At 48.9% G+C, this 22,079-nt stretch overlaps 7 protein-coding genes across 7 annotated transcripts; 6 read left to right on the plus strand and 1 right to left on the minus strand.

Moving 5' to 3' along the window:
- Positions 1–335: 335 nt before the first annotated feature.
- Positions 336–1,754, plus strand: EI90DRAFT_171781 (uncharacterized protein). The gene is made up of 3 exons (XM_039052057.1): positions 336–406; positions 477–1,620; positions 1,672–1,754. Exon 2 carries the CDS (start codon positions 753–755, stop codon positions 1,578–1,580), a length of 828 nt encoding a protein of 275 aa, XP_038919206.1. The 5' UTR covers positions 336–406; positions 477–752; the 3' UTR covers positions 1,581–1,620; positions 1,672–1,754.
- A 123-nt stretch (positions 1,755–1,877) lies between these two features.
- On the minus strand, positions 1,878–3,426 carry EI90DRAFT_3144679 (Phosphotyrosyl phosphatase activator; the record flags this gene model as incomplete). The annotated part of the gene is made up of 7 exons (XM_039065178.1): positions 1,878–2,303; positions 2,351–2,404; positions 2,474–2,574; positions 2,626–2,822; positions 2,884–3,026; positions 3,090–3,218; positions 3,268–3,426. 7 exons carry the CDS (start codon positions 3,424–3,426, stop codon positions 1,878–1,880), a joined length of 1,209 nt encoding a protein of 402 aa, XP_038919207.1.
- Positions 3,427–3,447: 21 nt separating this feature from the next.
- Positions 3,448–10,026, plus strand: EI90DRAFT_3045620 (chitin synthase-domain-containing protein). The gene is made up of 10 exons (XM_039059422.1): positions 3,448–3,974; positions 4,040–5,966; positions 6,018–6,911; positions 6,968–8,008; positions 8,070–8,224; positions 8,277–8,361; positions 8,414–8,887; positions 8,947–9,216; positions 9,270–9,323; positions 9,380–10,026. Exons 1-10 carry the CDS (start codon positions 3,646–3,648, stop codon positions 9,890–9,892), a joined length of 5,742 nt encoding a protein of 1,913 aa, XP_038919208.1. The 5' UTR covers positions 3,448–3,645; the 3' UTR covers positions 9,893–10,026.
- A 1,908-nt stretch (positions 10,027–11,934) lies between these two features.
- Positions 11,935–12,288, plus strand: EI90DRAFT_2841854 (uncharacterized protein; the record flags this gene model as incomplete). Its single annotated transcript, XM_039053694.1, has 1 exon — positions 11,935–12,288. A coding segment is annotated over one exon (354 nt), but the record flags the coding sequence as incomplete, so codon positions are not given.
- A 578-nt stretch (positions 12,289–12,866) lies between these two features.
- EI90DRAFT_171742 (uncharacterized protein) lies at positions 12,867–15,142 on the plus strand. Its single transcript, XM_039052055.1, has 3 exons — positions 12,867–12,934; positions 12,960–13,404; positions 13,458–15,142. Exons 2-3 carry the CDS (start codon positions 12,985–12,987, stop codon positions 14,928–14,930), a joined length of 1,893 nt encoding a protein of 630 aa, XP_038919210.1. The 5' UTR covers positions 12,867–12,934; positions 12,960–12,984; the 3' UTR covers positions 14,931–15,142.
- A 3,667-nt stretch (positions 15,143–18,809) lies between these two features.
- Positions 18,810–18,998, plus strand: EI90DRAFT_3045637 (uncharacterized protein; the record flags this gene model as incomplete). Its single annotated transcript, XM_039059423.1, has 1 exon — positions 18,810–18,998. A coding segment is annotated over one exon (189 nt), but the record flags the coding sequence as incomplete, so codon positions are not given.
- A 943-nt stretch (positions 18,999–19,941) lies between these two features.
- Positions 19,942–21,509, plus strand: EI90DRAFT_3152582 (uncharacterized protein). The gene is made up of 5 exons (XM_039065801.1): positions 19,942–20,720; positions 20,778–20,912; positions 20,965–21,179; positions 21,238–21,440; positions 21,496–21,509. The coding sequence occupies exons 1-4, from the start codon at positions 20,363–20,365 to the stop codon at positions 21,391–21,393; spliced, it is 864 nt and encodes a 287-aa protein (XP_038919212.1). The 5' UTR covers positions 19,942–20,362; the 3' UTR covers positions 21,394–21,440; positions 21,496–21,509.
- The last annotated feature ends 570 nt before the right edge of the window (positions 21,510–22,079 follow it).

The following is a 22,079-nucleotide window of genomic DNA, read 5'->3' on the forward strand; positions in this document are numbered from 1 at the left end:
TGCATGCATTAAGCGCCCGCATTCAGGGCTTTGTGGGCCGGTGATGGCGCAAACCCCGAAGTGAATTATAATACAACAGGGCGGCTACCCCTAACAGATGAAATTGACTGTTCGTATTTCCACAAATGGTCGACGTGTTATGCGTCATTAGTTGAGTTACATTTGACGTCCCATCGTACATAACACCGCTCACCGTGCTCTCTTGCCGCTCATCATCATCGTTTCCATCACGTTGAGGCCTGATCGTCTGAATTGCCCCCCTTCCGCCGCAAGCGATTACAGTGCCACGGCATGTATTGATACACATCACTCGTCATGATCCTCAATCACTAATGCCTCTAATGAGTGATTCTTGTAGTTCTGCCTAGTTTCATAGCCTATGGGGAAGTAAATCTTTGGGGACCGAGTAAGTGTCATTCGTATTAATGTGCTTGAAATGCCTCAAATCGAAGATTCTGCGTTAATGCCCTTGTCAGAGTAAATGTGGGGTCGAAGTTAAATGGACGAGGGAAGCTCATGGATGTTCGGGCTTCTCCACTCCACATTGGACCGCTCCGTCTGCGACACGTGAATCATTATCAGCGACTCCGGCTCCGGCGTGGCTGCGGGACACTGTCTATGATTCAACTGTTTACTAGTGGAGCATCGCACCTCCGCTTGCATCCCTCTGCTCCGTGTTGGCCTTCGCCTTATAGATCCCCGTTCGCCGCAACTGGCATCATCTCCTGTCTCGGTGTTATGGAACAGGTATCATGGGGCGGTTGCTACACTGTTCAGGCTTGAATTCGGTCGCGGGCTTGCGCATCTCACTCGCGCCGCACTGCCTCTCTCTCTGCATTTATTGCTGCGTTCGGAGCAGGCCATTGGCAGTGCCCAAATCAAGCTTTGAAACTAAACCCCTCCAATCATTTCTAGCTACATACATATATATATATACCCCTATATGTTGGATGCCCCTCAATCTTCCTGCCTTACCTTGGTTGTCCACTGCGAACGACGCATCTCGCATAACAGGCCGACGAGCGGTAATTGGGCCCTGCAACTCCACAACTCAATTTGTCTCCACGTCACCTACAATGATTGCTCACAGTGCAACTTCCACAATTAAGGGGTCTTCATCGTTCGACCGCTTTCATCATCACTCGCCCCAACCCGTAGAGATTAGAACCGAGACACTAAATCACTCGGCGTACTACTCTAATCATCCATCGCTGCAGTCAGCCGACGATCACTTGTGTTCGGGAGACCAAGATGCGGACCCACGAGGCAATCCATCCATGTATGGAAGGGTCAAAAGGGGGGGCTCCCCATTCGTATTTGAATCACAACCCGATGTCCAGCTCGCCCTGCATGAGTCGCTGAGCCGATCACAAGGTGGGGAGCCGTGGCGCCATTCGCAGCACTGCCAACCCGCTGTCGCGCCATCCTCCGATCAGCGAACATCATCCGATTCCCGAGAAGAATATTACCTCTCTGTTACAGAGATGCTTGGGGAGTGGGTCGAGGAGAAGGGAGTTTTGGGGATGGCGTTGGAGGTTTCGCTCCTTGGGCTATGTCTGCAATATTTTGTGAGGGAATGATGGATAACTGGGATGATGGTAAAATGATTATCTCAAGATTGTAGGGAACATTTGTATTTCATACGCTGCCGCACTACATTTCTACATTTAGTATTTTTGATAATGTTTGTGATGCTAGCTACCATGATGGATATAATTCTACTAGGCCGAGTAGCATTGGGCTGCCGGTTTTACTTTGTGCGTTTATCACAAGGTCTGATGTGGGTGATCTTGAAGATGTCTGGAGAGTTTCAACTTTCCTTAAACGCAAAGCCCGAACACGATGAAGAATCTGGACATTTTCAACACTATCAGACATCAATCAAACGGTACCAGCCGAATCCCTTCACGCATTGGAATGCCCCGCAATGTGTTCGGATTTTTCTGCTTTTCAGCCTCCGCGGCAGCAAGGGCGCTCGGAACAGGGATACCACAACAATCGCCCCAGCCAGACTCGAGTTGACCTGCTCCTGGTCCGTCATTATTGTATTGAGTGGAAGGGTTCAGGTGGATGACTTTCCCGTTTGGTAAAACACGATCGCCATTCGTGTGGTTGTGAACGTGGGGGTGGGCGTGACCAGTGTGAGGATCGTCCAATGTCTCATCCTCTTTGTCCTCTGGATCCAATGGCTGGAAGGAGAGGATGGAACCGAAGAGGAAATGCTGCATGACAGGAAGTTTGTTCAGAACCTCAGCCTTGTACATTTTGATCATTCCTGTGTTGACTTTCTCCCATGTCTTGACCTACGGGGGGTCAGCTGAGCCTCGAACGAACGCAACGGAGATCATACCGCCGAGATATCATCCAACATGGGTGAATGCCACCTCAGAGTTGCTGATTTTATCTGAGGTTTATTTGCATGTGAATAAGTAACGGTAGCTTCATGCAACACAAATAGCAAATGGCGACTCACGGAATTGATGAACTTGATACACGCCAAGTACATATAATCCCTTGAGAATTCTTCAACGATGTCCGTGTCGTGAATGGATTTTGGTTTGATGTATCTGTGATCTGGCAGAGGGGAATTTAGGTCTTATAAGGACGCATGTAGATGGGGCTCACTTCTCAGCTGGGCAGATCCCCACAAGAAAGGCAGAAAATGATAATCGTCCAAACCCCATACTCCATGTGAGCCTGCAGGCTCTAGCCAGTATGACTGCTGTAGGATGCGCATTACCGCGATGTAACGCCAAAAGACGCGGATCACCAAAGCTGTGTGGTCGGACTCTTGTACAACCTTCAGCTCTTCCAAGCACAATCTGACGGGATATGGTTAGACAAAAGAATACACAAATTGTTTTTGGTTCCACACTGACTCACATCCAGCAGAGGAAGTTTAATTCCATACCGCTCCCGTAGTCAATTCGAGAGCGATTTCCCCAAGATTCTCGGAAATATACCGAGAGTTCATCGATGGCTTCGGATGGTATGTCTGGGAGCTGTTCGTGTAACGAAGAGGAGGCCTACACAATGACCCACATAGTCAGGATCGAATCGGACTGATAGATCGGGAAATGGGTACACGCCGACGACACTTTGTCATAGAAGTCCTTGAAAGCAGGGTTTCCAAAACGGGAGGCAGCATTATTGACAGGCGGGGTGCTTTTTGCTATCTCCTCCACTTGGTCGAGTATTGAAAGAACAGCTTTTATCCCCTGTCGATTATCAGCAATGGATTGCAGTCACAAGGAAGAGCATCCCAACCTCAGATTCGGAACAATCATCCCTGGTCTTCACACCAATAACTGAATCGTTGAGGGTCTCGATGTACTTCACCACTTTCTCATATGTTTCCGAGTCTTGGAATTGTGCGAGGTGACTGGGGCTGAGAATCGCTTTTAGTGGCTGGCTGAAGCTGTCCATTTTACGCAACCACCTGAAACTCTCGGCTCGTGCCGTGGCCTCGACTTCGTCAATTCGAGACGACGTAAAAGTTTGCTTAGACAATCCAAACCACCTCTAAGCTCTTGACGTCCTCAGATTGGCCAGACGTTTCCTGGGACAGGCCAGAACGCGTGCTGTAGCCTGACTAGAAACTAGTCACTCACTTTCCCCGTCGCCCCCCAACACTTCCACAACGAAATGGCCACTACGCGTACAGCAGATGCCAGGGCGTCTGAAGACGACCTGGCTACCCTCCCCTCCATCTCGGATGATACCATTGTGTCTCGTCTTCGAGACCGTTTTCTTAACGACATCATCTACACTTCCGTAGGGTCCTCTACCTTAGTTGCCCTGAACCCCCACAAATATGTAGGCAGCAATGCCGACTCAGTTTTGCTACAATATGCAACCGAGTACAGAGACACCAGCGGGGAGAAGGAATATCGGTCTCCTCATATCTTCCAATTGGCAAACAATGCATATTATCATATGCGACGGACAGGCCAGGATCAGAGTTTATTGTTTAGGTGCGAGCATTGATTCGGTTCATGTACGTTGGGTTATCAATCCTTATGTACCTTTATTGTTAAAGTGGCGAGACTGGGGCTGGCAAGTCGGAAAGTCGCCGTCTTGCAATCAAAAGCGTTATTGAGCTCAGCGTCAGTAACCCTGGAAAGAAGGGCTCCAAGTTGGCGAGCCAGATCCCCAGTGCCGACTTCATTTTAGAATCATTTGGGAATGCTCGTACTCTGTTCAATCCCAATGCATCGCGTTTCGGCAGGTATACCGAGTTGCAATTCTCGGATCGTGGACGGCTTTATGGTGCTAAGACATTGGATTACTACCTGGAGAAGAGTCGTGTAGCGGGGGCGCCTTCTGGAGAACGCAACTTTCATATCTTCTACTACCTCCTTACGGGTGCCACTAACGAGGAGCGACAGCACTTACATCTGAGCGACAAGGTAGTGTACCGCTACCTCACCCATGGCGGCGGGAATCCGTTCCAAGAGGACGATGGTCACAAATTTGAGCGATTAAAACATGCGTTGAAAAGTGTTGGGTTTTCAAAGCGCAGTGTCGCTCAGACTTGCCAACTCATTGCTGCCATCATCCACCTCGGCAATATCGAGTTCACGCGGGACCGAAATCGCAACGAGGATGCTGCCGTAGTTCGCAACACTGATGTTCTCAATATCGTTGCCGAATTTCTGGGAGTCTCTGCTGCATCGCTGGAGTCTGTCTTGTCGTACAAGACTAAACTTGTCAAAAAGGAGTTGTGTACGATCTTCCTAGACCCCGAAGGAGCCTCCGATAATCGTGACGACCTCGCTAAAAATTTATACTCGCTTCTCTTTTCCTGGCTAAATGAATTTATCAATCAGAAACTGTGCAGGGACGATTATACCACATTTGTTGGTTTCCTCGACTTCCCGGGATTCCAGAATATCACTTCCTCGCCTAGTCGATCCAACTCTCTCGATCAGTTCTGCATAAACTATGCCAATGAACGTCTGCACCAGTGGGTACGCCGGCAAATATTCGATCGACACGCAGACGAGTTTGTGTCCGAAGGTCTTTCTGGCGTTTTCCCTACAGTTCCTTACTTCGACAATTCTGAATGCGTTCGAATGTTGTCGACCATGCCTGGAGGCATCATCCATATCATGGATGACCAGGTCAGGCGCATGCCGAAGAAAACCGATCACACCATGATCGAAGCAATGTCTAAGCGCTGGGGCAATCACACCTCGTTCAGATTGGGAGGAATGGATCATTCGGGTTTCCCGACGTTCACTGTTAGCCATTATGCTGGTCCAGTTACTTACTCAGCCGAATCCTTCCTCGAGAAGAATGCCGCGGCATTCAATCCCGATTTCGTATCACTCCTTAGACGCAGTTCCGAAGGCGGTCGTACCATGGGCGGCGAGAGCTCAGGCTCTTCCAATCATTTCATTCAAGCTCTTTTCTCCTCAAAATCCATTGCGACTGAAGCACACCCTCGCCATGATGAGACGATCGTGGCCGCACATCAGCCAGTCAAGCCCATGCGGGCCCCGTCCATGAAGAAGAGGGGTACTGTGAAACGCAGACCTGCAGGTGAAGCGCCAAAGCCCGAGGTGACAATTGAAGAGGAGGCAGATGAAGGTCCTGCTGATACCGAGGGCATCAAGTGCGTCGCTGGGGAGTTCAAAACTGCGCTAGATGTGCTTTTCGAAACTCTTGACGAGACAAATCCCTGGTCCGTGATGTGCATCAACCCGAATGATGCACAACTACCAAACCAGCTTGAAACTCGTGGGGTTAAGGCTCAGATTCGCAGCGCTGGCTTGTCAGAGGTCTCCCGGAAAAATGGAATTGTCATCGAGGCTAGCATGACCCCCACCGAGTTCTGTGATCGCTATCGTGACCAGCTTAGAGAAGTTGGACTGTCGCCTGAAGATGATCCCGTGGGCAACGTCCGCGCCGTCCGTGAAGCTCTCGGGTTATCCGATCGAGACGTGGTTATGGGAAATCATAAGGTGTGTCGGACTTGATTATTGGCGTCTTCGAGACTCAGCTATGGTTTTCAGGTTTTCTTAAGTCAAGTCGCGTTCCACAAGATGGAAGACTACTTGAGGGCTAATGATGCGGAGGAGCAAAAACGAAATCGGCTGAGGGTGGCAGAAGCCCAGGCGGGTCTCCTTGACGTTCGAACGGATGAATATGGACCATATGGGCATGGACCTGATGGGGAGGATGGAGACAGATCACCGGTAACGGGGTACAATGACCCATTTGGCAACTCCAGTCAGGTTCTGCCTCTCGTTTCCAATGCTCAGGGTCAACCCTTTGTTGGTCGCGCGCTCTATGGAGATGATGATGACGGACGCTCACTGCAAAGTGACGATTTTGATCAGCACAGCCGTATCACAAGTGGACAGGAAGATGCAAGCAATTACGGGAGTGAATCCTATGCACCTTCAAGAAATATGTTCCAGAACACTCGGAAGGTTCAAGCAGAAAAGGACCCGTTGCCCGGCGATATTCTTCAGAATGAAGTTGCAGAGGAAGTTCATGACTCGTCCGCTCGCCGCCGTTGGCTTGCCCTTGTTTGGCTGCTGACATGGTGGCTTCCCACACCCCTCCTCACGTACATTGGCCGTATGAAGCGTATGGATATTCGACAAGCGTGGCGCGAAAAGCTGGCAATCAACATCCTCATTTGGTTTGTTTGTGCCAGCGCGATTTTCGTCATCGCTATCCTTGGATATATTATCTGTCCGCACGAATACGTGTTCAGCCCGGCAGAGCTCAAATCTCACTCCTACAACAACGATCCCAAACACACGTATACTGCGATCCGCGGGGAGGTTTTCGACTTGACAGGCATCATGCAAACCCATGTGACCACAGTCAGTGTCATACCTCAAAAGACGGTCATGAAATACGGTGGTCTTGATGCTACCTCTCTATTCCCTGTTCAAGTAGGTTCCTAATGTTGGACCTCTTCCATTGTCGTACGACTGACACGAATATGAAGGTCAGCGCCCTCTGTGAAGGTGTGAATGGCCCAGTCAACCCTTACGTTCTCCTGAGCTCGACAAACCAATCGGTGAATGTCGAAGCTCAGTACCACGACTTCAGAGCGTTTAATCAATATGACTATCGACCTGATTGGTATTTCGAAATGATGATCCTCATGCGTTATAACTGGCGTGTAGGGTTCGTTGGTTACACTGCCTCTGCCATTCGATCTTTGGCCAGCAAAGGTCGCGCCGTCGCTGTGTACAATGGCATGGTTTATGACTTGTCGGATTATATTAACTTCCCGCCGGTGGTTCACGCACCTGATGGAACACAAGTCCAGGATCCAAACTCAATCAAGACGCTCTTCATGGAATCTACTGTCGTCGATCTGTTCCGCTACAACAACGGCCAGGATATCACGAACAAACTCAATAATCTACAGATTGACTCCGATACCTTCGCTCGCATGCAGACTTGTCTCCGTAATTTGTTCCTGATCGGCAAGGTCGATAATCGTAACTCTCCCCAATGTTTATTCTCCACATATATCTTGTTGGCTTTATCAGCGGTGATGGTTGCAGTAATTGGGTTCAAGTTCATCGCTTCTATCACATTCGCCTCGCCGCGTAGACCCGAAGACCATGACAAGTTTGTCATCTGCCAAGTGCCTGTCTATACGGAAGATGAGGATTCCGTTCGCCGAACTATCGATTCGCTGGCGAAACTGAGATACGACGACAAACGCAAGTTGCTCTTCATCATTTGCGACGGTAACATTGTCGGTTCCGGAAACGATCGTCCTACTCCTCGGATTGTTTTGGACGTACTGGGAGCAGACCCAAACTTGGACCCCGAACCCCTTAGCTTTTTGTCGTTGGGAGAAGGAGCAAAGCAGCATAATATGGGCAAGGTGTATTCTGGTCTTTACGAGTGTTCTGGTCATGTGGTGCCCTATGTGGTCCTTGTCAAGGTCGGGAAACCAACGGAAAGGTCCCGCCCCGGCAACAGAGGAAAACGAGACTCGCAGATGGTGTTAATGCATTTCTTGAATAAGGCCAGTCCTGCAACCCACTTATTTCCACGAGTGTTGATCTGGACTCATTGTCCAACCACAGGTTCACTTCAATTCAGCCATGAATCCTTGCGAACTTGAAATGTATCATCAGATCAAAAATGTCATCGGAGTGAATCCCTCCTTCTATGAGTACATCTTCATGGTGGATGCCGATACGACTGTAGAGCCCCTCGCTCTAAACCGGCTCGTTTCGGCGTAAGTAGACATTGGCATTGCAGCATGGACATTTCTCACTGCGGTTATGTAGCATGATTCACGACAAGAAGGTACTTGGTGTATGTGGCGAGACATCCCTCTCAAACGAGAAGCGGTCTGTTGTCACTATGATGCAGGTAAGTAGTTGTGCTTTTGTCGGTTGCAAAAATCCTCAATCTTCTGCTATAGGTGTACGAATATTTCATATCCCATCATCTGGCGAAGTCGTTCGAGTCCCTTTTCGGATCGGTGACTTGCTTGCCTGGGTGTTTCACTATGTACCGTCTTCGCACGCCAGACACACACAAACCACTCTTCATCTCCAATGCCGTCATCGAGGATTACTCAGAAAACCGAGTTGACACTTTGCACATGAAGAACCTGCTTCATCTTGGAGAAGACCGATACCTCACAACGTTGTTGCTGAAGCATTTTCCCAATTACAAAACTCAATTTGTCAGAGACGCCCATGCCTATACTATCGCTCCTGAGGAGTGGAAGATCTTATTATCGCAGCGTCGCCGTTGGATCAATTCTACGGTACACAATCTTGCCGAACTGGTTTTCTTGGATCAACTTTGTGGTTTCTGTTGCTTTTCCATGAGATTCATTGTCTTTATTGATCTCCTGTCAACCATCATTCAGCCTGTTACAGTCGCTTACGTGAGTGTCCCCGCGTCTCTCCGGTCTATATGGCGCATTATTCATCCCGACTTGTTCAGATCGTTTATTTGATATACCTGGTGGTTGGGAAACATGAGTCGGTGCCTCTGTTTTCCATCATCATGCTAGCTGCTATATATGGCCTTCAAGCGCTTGTCTTCATCTTCCGTCGTAAATGGGATATGATTGGCTGGATGCTATTTTATATTCTTGCTATTCCTGTCTTCTCATTCTACCTCCCACTCTATGCATTTTGGCGCATGGACGACTTCTCATGGGGTCAGACCCGTATTGTTATGGGTGAAAAGGGTAAGAAGTTGGTGATCCACGTAAGTTCCGATGTCTCGTTCTTTGGTTGTCCAGTGACCCACAGCGTTTCCAGGACGAAGGGAAATTCGATCCCCGTTCTATTCCACTGAAGTCATGGACAGACTACGTGAGCTCCTTATTGTTTACATTTTGCGTATCTAGCTGATTACCATGTCCCGGCAGGAAAATGAGTTATGGGACAAAGAGTCCAATCACAGTGTAGGATCATGGGTGCCGCCAACCAAGGGCAAGGATGGATATCATACTCCTACGGCATCAATATACGGTCGTCAGACTGTTTATGACGCACATGAAGTCCCATACTCCCGCTCTTACTCTCCTGCACCTTCTTATAATGGACGTCAACCGTCGACATACGGATTCCCCCAGGCCCACGCTGATACTTTGGGGCGACAGTCCATGGCTGGCGTCCAGTCGCGCCCCACAACATCGTACTTACCTGACATTGGTGGTGGTGGCTTTAGCGGCGACTTCTTAGGATCGCCTAGCGGACAACCATCCGACGCAGAACTAGAGCGTGCAGTACAGGAGATCCTGCGCGATGCTGATCTCAACGTCAGCACTAAGCGTGCAATTCGTTCCCGCCTGGAGGAGTCATTTGGGATAGATTTGACGGCTCGGAAGACGACCATCAACGCAGCTATAGATCGCATCCTACTTACACAAGCACAGTGATACTTTCAACGACTGTGACTAAGCAGTATTTGACCCCTTCATGCATGGACGATATGGCTTACATTCTCACTCGGACACTTTGTATCAAATTTACAAGTCCTGATAATCCAATATTTAATCTCTCTCTCCTTCAAGTTGCCCCCTGGGACTGAAAATTAGCGGGGTCCTTCGCTAAACCCCCTCTTCAGTGGCAAAAACTGCCACCGGGGCCGCGAGAGTTCACACGCCATAAATTGTTTCTAAAATGCTGAAGGCAAGTTTGTATCAACCCTGAACATCTGGGTAGTGCCCCCTTGGTTTTCTGGATGACTAGCGATGGTCGCGCTCAGTTCTGACAGCGTAGAAGAAAGAACAGGAACGCGACAACGGAATTCTCATCGCCTTCAGCTTTATCTAAGAGAAGTTGAGCGCTTGACCGAAAAAGGAACGTAGCGCTTATCAATTAAAGGGCTCCCAACTGAGATGCCGATTCCCATGTTGCAAAATGCCCGAAGGCGCGTAGTTAACATTGGTAGATTTCTTTGGCTTTGTTATCGAGCCGAATGATTTGGGTAGCGTGGCTAACGTCCCGGCGCTCTGCCCACAAGGGGCATTTTGTATTCGCTGTCCTGCTTTGGTAGAGGCTAGGACACTGCCTTATTTGTCGTGGGTTGAGCAGCGTGCCTGTCTCATCTGTTCGGCACCCCCTCAGCGATTGCTAACGCACGATGTCTGGCCGATCTGGGCTCTCTCGGTTTTTCGAGAGACGGAAGCGTCCCGGCGGTCCTTTGCAACCCTCGACTGCCGCTCCCACCATCCAGATCACTTCTTCCCCCACTGCAAACGATGCAACTACTAGCAGAGATCGTGATGGATCTGAGGGATCTCATCTTCAGCCTCCTAGTGGTACTGCATCAACTGGTGGCAGTTCTCAAGATCTAGAGCAGCGGAGGTCTTTTCGGCACGCTATATCTAAGATGTTCAGAAGGAGTCTGAGTCCCAATCCTAACCGTCGCACCGGCCAATCGGCCTCCCATCCCAGACGATCTGTCCCCTCTACACCGGATCCGCCATCCCCTAATCCATCACCATCTCCAGTCCCCCCTGAGGGGACCATCGATATCACAATACCCAGCGGGCGCAGCATCCATGGCAACACTGAGACTCCCCACCCACAACCACAACGCACAGGCGTGAACTTAGATACGCCAATAGATCTAATGCCGTCGTCTTCAGCCGTCCCTGCTGGTGAACGAAAGAAAACAATCATCGCCGCCACAAGGCTCGTCCTCCAAACCGCCGCCTCTGCTCTTAAGTTAGCCCCCATTCCGAATCTCGATCAAATACCAAATATACTCCTATCATGGCTCCAAGCTTACGAGGTTCGCAGGGCGTCGCGATTTTGCGATCTAATGATATAACCTCACGTTTTCATGCAGACCTCGACAACAATGACGAAAATCTCAAAGGATTGGACGATGAAGTTCGAAATGCTCACGAAACGATCTTTAGGCCTCTCCAGCTGTGGACTGGCCGAGTCCCTCCTGAAATCCGTGAGCTAATTCAACAATTTAACTTGTAGTGCATTCACTCTATCGCTCTCTCGTCCAAATCTCACATCCCGGTAACAGGGCCCTAAAAAGCAATTGGGGCAAATCGAAGCACTCAAACGCGAAAGCTTGCCAAGAGGGTAATCCTAGCGACTGAGATATCTCAGGAGATAAGCGCGGTGAAGTCCTGTATCAGTGATGCTGTCTCCCGTTTCACGGTTTGTTTCCTCAGTGTTCAGATAGTCCGTTAACTGACTTGGGCATGCACCATAGACTGCGGCGACAACTCTGAATCTCTTCCACACAATTCGGTTATCGGTGGACTGTTCGTTGCATTCCCTTGTTTTTCGCTGCTTAGAATTCAATGATATTCCAGATGAACTCTCGAAACTCTACAAAGCGAACGCGGAATACTCTGCTGTGGAAAGCAAGTCGGAATGCCTGAAAAACACTCGGGTCCGGATTCAGGAATTGATACTCGATCACTTGGAGAAACGGGAGCACCGATTTGTTTGGCTTCGTGGCTCCCCCGGCACTGGAAAGACTGCTATATCAAAGAGTGTTGCCTCAACACTTGCCAAACGGCGCCGCTTGGCAGCGTCTTTCTTCTGGGACAAAAACCAAGTGGGAACAGGAGTCGATTCGATTAAGCACTTTCCCTCTACTCTTGCACGCCAGCTCGCGTTGTTTAACACCGAGTACGAGAGTCTTCTTGTCAATCAGCTTCGACAGCCCTCTTCACTGGAGGATATTCTAGGCTCCACTCTGGAAAAGCAGATGAGAGCTTGGATCGTCGAACCCATGCTTAAACTTCTATCTCTGGGCGAGGAGCGCTTCATCATCGTCTTGGATGGACTAGACGAGTGTGGGGCTCAGGAAGAACTTGAGTCTTTAATGAAGCTAGTGTTTATCCTCGATGAACTGCCGGCCGCATTTGCTGTGTTTGTCAGCTGTCGTCCAGAGTCATCGGTCATGTCGGCTTGGAATGAGGCCCAGGCTCAGGGCTTTGTCATACCATATGAAGATGTGGACGCTATCGCGAAGGGTGAGAGGTTCCACACTATCCGCCGCATGGTCGAGGAAGGCCTTCAGGGTTGCATCAAGAAGTCTGCCTGGAAGCCGTCAAAAGAGGATATCGATGCATTTGCCTCGGCCTGTCGTGGGTTGCCGATTATTGCCTCAACCCGAGTCCGGGATGTTTCTGTTCGAACTCGTCGTGGTGCAACCCTTCGATCGGAGTTCGAATACTTGCGTGACCTCACCGATGCTCCCACTGACGTCAACTCAGAGTACTTGCGCATACTTCGCCGTGCCTATATGTTGGACTCATCTGGAGTTCCTCCACATATAGCTGAGAAGTATCGCCAAGTGGTTGGCACAATCATTGCAGCACGCGAGCCGCTAAGTGCATTTTCTATGTCACAGCTGTTAGGAATTGCCGAGGAAGATGTCCTCGCTATTTTGGAACCGATTAGGTCAATTGTAAATCTCTCTTCAAAAAGTGGCTCGGAAAGTGGCTCAGAAAGTGGCTCAGACAGTGGCTCAGAAAGTCCCTCGAAGGACATGAAGGGTGTCAAATTCTATCATGCAACAATGAAAGAGTTCATAATGGGGGATTCGATTGGTAATGAAAATGACAAAGCATTCTTTATCAAGGATGCAAATCAGTATTTCATCGGACTGCCACTCCTCCGATTTTTCAATAATAGTTGCGAGCATCGTGTGTTTGGGGAGCCCGCCACTCTCCCTTTAGGAGATAAACGAAAATGGAGCGATTTTCTGAAGAGAGAACGCCCCCATCATCTCCAATATACTCGTAAATACTTGTTAGAACACTTAGACCCCTCACAACTCTTTGCACAAGGGTCCAATTTGCAGAACGAGTTTAATACATTCCTCACGCGAAACTTGGTTACATTTATGCACCTGGCGCAAAACTTCGAAAGGGACGAGGGATTCCCTGATGGATTTGATGAATTCAAGGTAAATAAAATCATTGTGCCGCGATCATTTCAATATGATGTCATTTTTAACAGGATCACGATTCATTCAAACTTTTGAGAGAAGCTCGAGAAAAGCAATCAGTGGAGTATTCGTCTTGGGCGTCATGGTTTATTTCTACGACTTCCTGGTCACCATGGCACCTCCATCGATCGACCCTTCCTTTCACCCCAATGTCATCACCTTTTCACAAACTGTATGGCCACCTCTCCGATCCCGTCCGGATCTTCACCATTTCCAGCGAGTTTACCGGGCACAGAATCCCATTGAGTGAGGATTTACTCAATGTTCGAATGGTCATGGAGGCGAAGCTACCTAATATGCCAGAGAAGGTTGATAGTCAGGGTACTGTTGAGGTTGATTATGATGCCCAATTTAACGACCCTGATGTTCGTAACGGTATCGTGACATGTGCGGCGCTCTCCCTTGATGGTCACCATGTAGCTCTTGGTTTTGGTAGCGGTGTTATCGAACTCGCTGATATCGACCATCAGCACACAATTTCCCGATTCCAGCTCGATCCACCCAACCATCCAGTCTGGATCGAATTCGTCCACGGCAGCCACCGAGTCGCTGCCGAGGACAATGAGGGGAATGTCACCATCCTTAGCCACGATATGACCCCCGTTAATCTTGGTACTCTTCCCAATGGTCCTCTTCCCGCTGTAACTCGAGTATCAGATAACGGTTTATTTATCATACGGGTTCCACGGAACACTGATAACCCTTGGTACGACAGCATGACTCTCGTATCCATTTTGGGTGACCCGCACTTGCAGCACCTCGCACCCCCTTCTTCCAATAATTTCACCCCAACTTCCAACCCTCCTATCTTAGCCTCCGAGCCTTCTACTTCATCCTCTGCATCCATCAAAAGTGACGCAGTGCTCACTATTCCGCACCGTCGCACGCTTGGGTTTTCTCCGGGAGCACATTATATCGGCGCTTTCGATGGCCTCAGTGCTTTCACCTGGTCGACAAGTTCGGGCAAGCTCATTTCGAGTTATCGTGTGACGGATTTCAATTTGTGGATTATGAATCCTGTTGTTCCCCTAGCCTGCTCTCATCGCATCCCTGATCCTGTACCCCCTCAACTTACTCTTCGCCTGACAACACGTGGAGCAACAAATAGACATCATTCCAAAACAAATGCAGTGCATCACTTGGATGAGTCCTGGATCAAGTGCCCATTTTATGTTCTCTTGCAAGACAAGGAGGAGGAGTCTGATATCCGTTTATCCGCTGCAGGGAGAACCCCACTGTTCGCTTCCTATAGAGACCACGGGCTACCAGTGTTCTTCAATGGCAAATTAGAATTCATTATTCCCAAGGAGTATCGACCAGCTGTTTATTCTGGTGTCAAAGATTCAGGCGCTTGGTATGGTGATCAAGTGTCATCTGATCCTACCCGTCTGTACAGCCCTCGGTCCAGCAAAGACGGGACTCGAATTCTCTTCCAAGGCCGGCAGACAGCTCCGATTGTTGTTGATCTTAGCCAAGTCATTTAGGATGTTCGTGGTCAATGGAAATATCTTCCTACAGTATTTGCCTTGTGTGATTCTATCTACTGTCAGAGGGGAATCGCAAAGTTTCGCTAGGCCAACCTTCCAACTTTTACTTCCCTCGGACGAGGTTCCCCTTCCCTAGGGTGCAGTGAGTATAGGTAAAGCTCGGAGACTTGAACAGATCTACGACCATTCCTCCCTTGCATTGCATGTCGTTTAGTCCTGGGTCGGACAAAATGAATGTCGGTGTTGTGACCACAGAGATTCTTTTTGATTCTGCTCTTTTCATAGTTCCTCAATTCACTATCACTCCGTTAGATCAGATAATGTTATTGACCTTCTACAGGAGGCGCCGACGAAAGATTGACTGTGGAGTGCATCCTGGGAGGTGAAGAACGGTACTCAGCCTGATTGTTAAGTGTTTTATATGTGTCTTTGTGTCCAAATAGTTTTGGAGACAAATGCCGTGATCTGCACTAGCCCGTTACTCCATCGGCGGTGTGGTAGACAGTGCGGTAAGTAATATCCTCATCTCATAGCGGCATCTCTGATTTATTGAGGCGTTTTTCAATTTCAGTATGGATGTCTGCTGAACGATTACCTCTCTGGGTAAGTACGAAAAAGCGAATTCGGACATGTGTAAGATTCGCATCGTCCGCAACCCTTCCTTCAACTCCAATTTAGACGGTGTTATGAACAGTATGCGCTTCCCCTCTCCGACTCGTGGTCTCCTCTACGTCACTTCCATGGAGGTGGGACGCCTGCACCGCCATTGGAACACCTTGCCGCGTGCTTTCACGCTAGCTTCCTCGCACTCGGCCTGGAGCCACTTGCCTCGGAACTCGCTCAAGAAAAATCAGATCCACATGCACCGCTGGACTGCTGATGGACTGAGATTTGATGCTACCTGGTATACGCGGAGGCGGAGGGTGGTTCGAGTGATGCGACCCATAGGATAGAAGAGTGGACGTCCGGGAGGAGTTCCACCGGTGTGAAACTGAGAATTATTGCTCCAGTGCCCAGGGATTATATAAAGAAATAATGTAGGAATAGCCGAGGGCTTTGCATGGAACCAATTTTCCAACCTGCTGATCTTTCCCGACAAGCTGCTCGCAACGTTCCTCAGGACATTCCTCAGTGAACGCGATATATGGGCATCACATTCCATCACGCAATGATGAAGAAATTTAGGGATCTGGTTGGTAGTGAAAACGACAGAGTATCCTTTTTCAAAGGGTATTTCCTCAGACTTACCGCTCCTTCGATTTCAACAATAATGATGTATTTGGGTTGCTCGCTGCTCCACTTTCAGGAGTCGAACGGAAATGGAAAATTGCCATCCTTGTGCGAAATTAGTTCGACTTTGTAATCCCTCGTGCATTTAAAAGGTGAGTGAAACCCATTGTATATGTATTCCAACGATGTGACGCCGTTTCCTGACAGGAGGACGATTCATTCAGAAAAGCTCAAAAAAAGAATCCCAATTCGCCATTAGTCTTCCTTACACTACGAACCATCGAACCTTTCACCCACTCCCCATCGACTTTTTACAAACCGTATGGCTATCTCTCTGAACCCGTCCAGGTCTTCATCATTTCTAGTTAGTTTTCTGCTATTGAGCGAGGATTTGGCTAATGCCCAAACGGCCATGGAGCATGGAGGCAAAGCTGCCTAATTTACCAAAGGAGGCTAGTAGATGGGATACGCAGGAGACCATTTACGAAGCCTAAGCCTAATTCGAGTTTCAACGATCTCGATCGATGTTCGCGATGGTATCAAGAAATAAATATGTGGCACTCCCCCTCCCCCGATGGCCGTTGTGTAGCCCTCGGTATCGAATCGACCCCACTGATGATGAGTGCACGATTTCCCGATTCTAGCCGACTACCTTACCTCGATTGAATTTGTCTGTGGTAGCTATCGTGTCGTTAACAACCAAGGATAACGAGGGGAATGCCAACTATCCTTAGCCAGGTAGGACCCCCCCCCCATAAATCCCGGTATCCCCAATGGCTCCTTACTGGGACTCTAGCGTCGGATAATGGATTATTTGTCGTTCGATTTCCACGGAAAATCGACCAGCCTTGGTACTACTTCAAGCGACCCGCACGTTCAGCTCTTAAGTTGGCCTTGCTTCTCCTTCGAACCCTTCCATTCCACCCTTTCGCTCAAGTTCTTTGTTAACCATCCCTCATCGCCGCACGCTTGGGTTTACAGAGTCGATCGCGCGTCATCACGTTACGAATTCCAGTTCTCAGATTATGAATCCCACAGTGTCCACTCCTTGCTCGTATCTCCTATATTCCTGGTCCCGTGTCCATCCGACTCACTGAAGGTGACACGACAGACATGCATCATTCCGGAGTGGACGCAGAGCATGAACTTAGATGGCATCTAGTAGATCAAGCCTCATGCATGGAGAGCTCGGCGTCTATTCACCTGTTTCTGGGAGAACCCCGCTATCGTGCGTCCAACCGCAGAACAGAATCCTCGCGCCGCTCGCGGTGATCTAAGGGTACGTGGCGTCAACCGTCTGAAAGCTTGGTACGGTGATCGAACGCCGTTCGATGCTACGAATCTTTACCACCTTCCGTCCGGCAGGGATGTGACTCCAAGGCCGGATGATGGCTCCAATTGTCTTCGATATTAGTTAGGATGCCTGTGGCTGTTGCCATGATATGGTCCCCGAGAATCTTGGTACTCTCCCCAACGGCCCCTTTCCTGCTGAAACACTGATGTCTGGTACGACAACATGATGCTCATGCCGACGGACCCGCATGTTCAGCCCACCCCCACCCATTCTGACCCTTCCACTCCATTCTTCGTCGTCGCAACGCATGGGTTTCCTCCCGGAGTCAGCGCTTTCACTTAGTCAGCGGAGTCGGGCGAGTTCACCCCGCGCCCCACAGCGTTACGAATGTCAGTTCTTGGATTCTTGGATTATGAATTCCAGAGTCACACCACCGGATGCATGAAGATGCATCCCGTTTTATGCCCCCCCCCCCTTCCCCCAACCAAGCACGCACGAAGACCTCGGCGTCTGTTCGTCTGTTGCAAGGAGAACCCCATTGCTCTGGATGGGAAACATAAGCGAGGGGGCGCCAGTAGTATGGTTTGACGGCAAAACAGAGTCTATCATCTCGTACCCGCCGGGTGGGTTGCGTCAACCCTCGTATGGTGATCGAGTGCCATTTGATCCTGAAAATAACGAATCTCTATCACCTCCGGTCGAGCAAAGATGGAACTCTCTAAGACCGGATGACGGCTCCCATTGTCCGCGAAATATTAGCAAGCCGTTCAGGACGACGTTTGCGGTTGTTGCGATTCCTTTCTCTAGCCACCCAGCTCGAGTGTTTTTTCTGTCACTGTGTTATATATTGTCTGTATATCTTTGTACATCATTGCGCTTGACATTTTATAAAATTAAGTAATGATAACGAATTAGTAGTAAACACTGGTGAAGGGGAACAACCGGCGAAGCACCACCACCCCGAACAAGGATCCGGACGCAATAGCACAGCTTGCATATATCCACATCAAGATTCCTTTGCATGGATGAGTCGAACCAAGCATCTTCCCGGCATTGGTTGCTGCACTCATGGAATCCCCATCCGACATTCACCTATGGCTCATTGCTCCTTATGAGATTCTTGAGGACTAAAGATGCTGTGAGCACGGAGCCGCACTCCGAACAGATTGTCTTCGTCCGGCATGAAAATGCTGCAATTGAAAATTTCTGAGCGGAACCAGCAGGGCGGCCGATCCATCGTTGTCATCCCGTTTATTCTAAGGCCAAATGCCTTTCACCTTTCCGGCGGTGTTCGATGCTCTGGATAGATTCAGATAGTAATAGAAAGGAATGTCAAGCTTTCTCCCCACCAGCGGTCGGAAACAGAGTGGGTTGGCGGAAAGAAGTGGAGACAAATCACTTTTGAACATGCTTTCGAGTTCGTGGCTCTGAGGGAAGAAACGGGAGAGCTAGTGAAGGGAAGGAGTTATGTTGGCGCGTTACGCAGAGGCATTGGGGTGACAGGACTCCGCATGAGCAGAAGAAATAGAGGGAATCGATAAAACACAATTATGTAGGAGAGGAACTGATAAGAAGTCCATTGTGGCGTGCTCGTGTGATTGCCGTCTGAGAGTACAGAGCCTGATCGAGATATCATGGACGGATGGGACTTCGTCATCATTCGGAGTATTACTGATAACATCATCCACCCACCCACTCTCAAGGGTAGTAACGCTGGATATGTGGGGAAGGCTAGGTATTCCATGTTTTAGAACGACAGCGAAATAGGACACCTCCGCTGCTTGGATACCCGGAGGTGCGAGGTCGCCATAATCAGAGTTAAAAGCGGATACTACAGAGAGGAGCCCAGCAGCAATAGAGTCATGAAGCGCAAGATTTAAAATATTTGGTCTATCAGTTCTGTTGTTGGCTGGTAACCCAACAAAATAGTGGATGCCTGGTAAGTAATTTGTCTAAATCTGTGTCGGCGCCACACAAAGACACCCAGTCAGACAGCCCACTATCGATAGCTTGGATCCTATACGATGGACTAGGAAGTCGTCTAAAGCTGTTCTGGTATGACTCAGAGCTTTGGAATCGAAGCAATCGAATTTCTGAAGAGCGAATAACCGACAGGGGCGACAAGATGGACACCAGACGAGACTCTGATGTTCGTGTGTGCAATTAATTTGGATGTTCGTGTATAGATAGTTCGCTGTGGCAGGAGAGGCTGCGTTTGGTTGTCCGAATCAAACAACTATCAACAGCGGCGACCGTGCTAAACAGCTGGCTGTGTCTCGATTTGAGGGGTCTTATTTGGTCGCGTGATATATGAAAGCTGGGGTATAGATGTCCCCCAAATCGGGAAACTGACGAGAAGGCACTGCCACTGCCCCCGAAACTCACCTCCTGCACACCTTGCGTAGCTGGATCGATCAGGTCTCAGATGGTGTAGTGTGGAGGGAATGGCCTATTTCGATGTAACGCAAACTAATCCCAGAGCCCATTCCACTTATCAGGGCCAGTTATCATGTCACTGTGATCGACCTTCAATGCCATCTCCCCAGTCCGATCCACACTTTCTCAATGTCGATCTACCACACAAACCTCTTGTGGACCCGCTCTGGATTCCTCCGAGGAGTTGAATCGGGATTTGGAGGTGGAATCGACCCTTGGTTGGCTCCGGAATGGTGTCGGCATCAACTTGAAAGGGGACGTTCGGGGAGCGGAATTATATATGCGATCTGGGTACCAGCTTTAGGATACATGGCTACGCAACAGGAGATGGGTAGATCGACCCATAAATGCTCCAAACGATGTAGATACAACATTTTGTTTTCAAGATATCAAATTTGATGGATCGGATGCAAATTGAAGATTTCCCCTAAACCCAAAACGACCTCCAGAACGAGAGAAAACTCTCATAATGTCCTCCCCTCTGAAAAACACGTCCAATAACGCGTCTGACGCATCCAGTGATACACCTAATGCTTCCATCCTCCACTTGAATGCCAATTTCACGGACGGAATCACGGTGTTGACAACAGCGCCTGCAGCAAATGACTTTTTGGGAGAAAAAACTGGTCCATTTGCAGACCTAAGGGCACTTGTCGAGAAACACACTACAATGGCCCACAGGGCCAGCTTTCAGCCACTTCCCTCCCTGGAAAACGTAGTTCAGGATGTTGCACAGCACCTGTGGGGACATACACTCCCCAAAACTATTGGAACAATTGGCGACATATTTGATGCTGTCTCACTGACAAATGACTTAAGTTTCGAAAGTGAGTCATTATCTAAACAGCTCCAAGCCACTCAGTTATCCTCAACATTCTGGACAGTATTCCTAGAGACATGCATTGCCGCATATGCAAAGAAACGTGGCAAGTCACCTCAGGAGGCCATGGAATGTTTCCGTTCACATGTTCCGAGTGAGGTAGGACAAACAGCTTGGCAGGCATGGTTGAAATTGCACCGTAAGTTCACAACACGGTCACACTCTCACACACTCAATATTTCCCCTTTCAGCTGGGAAAGATAGCTCAGAGGCAGGAAGCCTTCGTAAGGCAGAGCAATTGAAGATCGAAGAGAAATACCCTGAGAGGGCCGATGAAGCAAAGGCTTTTTATGACAAGTTGCTCGTGCATTATGGGGATGCAATCCTACCAAAAGACGAGAGGGAAACACGATCTGAAAAGGGCTTCTACTTGCTACAAAAGCTGACTGGCAGATACGCTGCTCAGGTGAAGTTGGAGATCAATATTATTGTAGATCTAATTTGACAAAATAGTGACATGATAGGCTTCCATGCTCAGCTCGATTTACCCTGTTGGCATTGCACTTGTGGGCTTCACTTCCGATGAAGCAGTGCCACCACAAGAGTCAACCATTGTGTTCACCAGTTCACCATTCATCGCTGAACTAGTGAAAACATTGGGATTACCCTTTACTCAATAGGCCGTGCAAAGTATGAGGTCCCTGTATGACGGAGTATCAGCATTCAGGTGAGCAAGATAGATATGGCAATGCACAAGGAGCCTACTTATAATGTTTCCTCAGCCCTTATCAGCCCACATCAGCAAAAGTCCATTATGCTCCAGAGCATCAAGAGTGGCTGGAGCATGTGGGAGACAAAACAGCAGATTGGGCACTCCTGGAGCCAATAGTGTTCTCCTGGGAGGGGGTTCAGGAGCAGCTGGGAGTGGTGAGGAGTATGTAATGTGCCAGGAACAGTGGGAGGAAAATTTTGGTCTCTAAAAAGTTGAAAAAAAAATTTAGGGAAAAATCAAAAAAAAAAATTCAGGAACTATAGTGCCTTTAAAGTGCTTTCAGGACATATAATTATTTGCAAAATTGAGGAAGAAATGATGGAGAAAAATGGAAAATACTTTCGGAGACCCGAGAAATAATGAGAACTGAATTGATGGGAAAGTCTGAAAATTGAATAGGAAAGTGAGGGGAAGCCTTGTAAGCATTGTTATTTTCTGCTGTTCTGATTTTTCCTGATTGTTCTTGGTCTCACTCCCAGCTGCTCCTAGACCCTCCCAGGAGCTTCCAGGAGTATTGAGGAGCAGCTGGGAATGAGACCAAGAAGAATCGGGAAAAATCAGAACAGCAGAAAATAACAATGCTACAAGGCTTCC

Source organism: Cantharellus anzutake (genome assembly GCF_015039405.1).
Source record: "Cantharellus anzutake strain C23 chromosome Unknown EI90scaffold_11, whole genome shotgun sequence".
In the NCBI taxonomy this organism is placed as follows: Eukaryota; Fungi; Basidiomycota; class Agaricomycetes; order Cantharellales; family Hydnaceae; genus Cantharellus; species Cantharellus anzutake.

Excerpts from the sequence above, each read along its gene's own strand:
- EI90DRAFT_171781 (XM_039052057.1), top strand. The coding sequence starts at position 753 with ATGGGGCGGTTGCTACACTGTTCAGGCTTGAATTCGGTCGCGGGCTTG.
- EI90DRAFT_3045620 (XM_039059422.1), top strand. The coding sequence starts at position 3,646 with ATGGCCACTACGCGTACAGCAGATGCCAGGGCGTCTGAAGACGACCTG. Across the intron at positions 3,975-4,039 it reads GATCAGAGTTTATTGTTTAG|TGGCGAGACTGGGGCTGGCA; the intron begins GTGCGAGCATTG and ends TTATTGTTAAAG. Across the intron at positions 8,225-8,276 it reads CTAAACCGGCTCGTTTCGGC|CATGATTCACGACAAGAAGG; the intron begins GTAAGTAGACAT and ends GCGGTTATGTAG.
- EI90DRAFT_171742 (XM_039052055.1), top strand. The coding sequence starts at position 12,985 with ATGAAGGGTGTCAAATTCTATCATGCAACAATGAAAGAGTTCATAATG. Across the intron at positions 13,405-13,457 it reads ATGGATTTGATGAATTCAAG|GATCACGATTCATTCAAACT; the intron begins GTAAATAAAATC and ends CATTTTTAACAG.
- EI90DRAFT_3152582 (XM_039065801.1), top strand. The coding sequence starts at position 20,363 with ATGTCCTCCCCTCTGAAAAACACGTCCAATAACGCGTCTGACGCATCC. Across the intron at positions 20,913-20,964 it reads GGCATGGTTGAAATTGCACC|CTGGGAAAGATAGCTCAGAG; the intron begins GTAAGTTCACAA and ends TTCCCCTTTCAG. Across the intron at positions 21,180-21,237 it reads CTGGCAGATACGCTGCTCAG|GCTTCCATGCTCAGCTCGAT; the intron begins GTGAAGTTGGAG and ends GTGACATGATAG.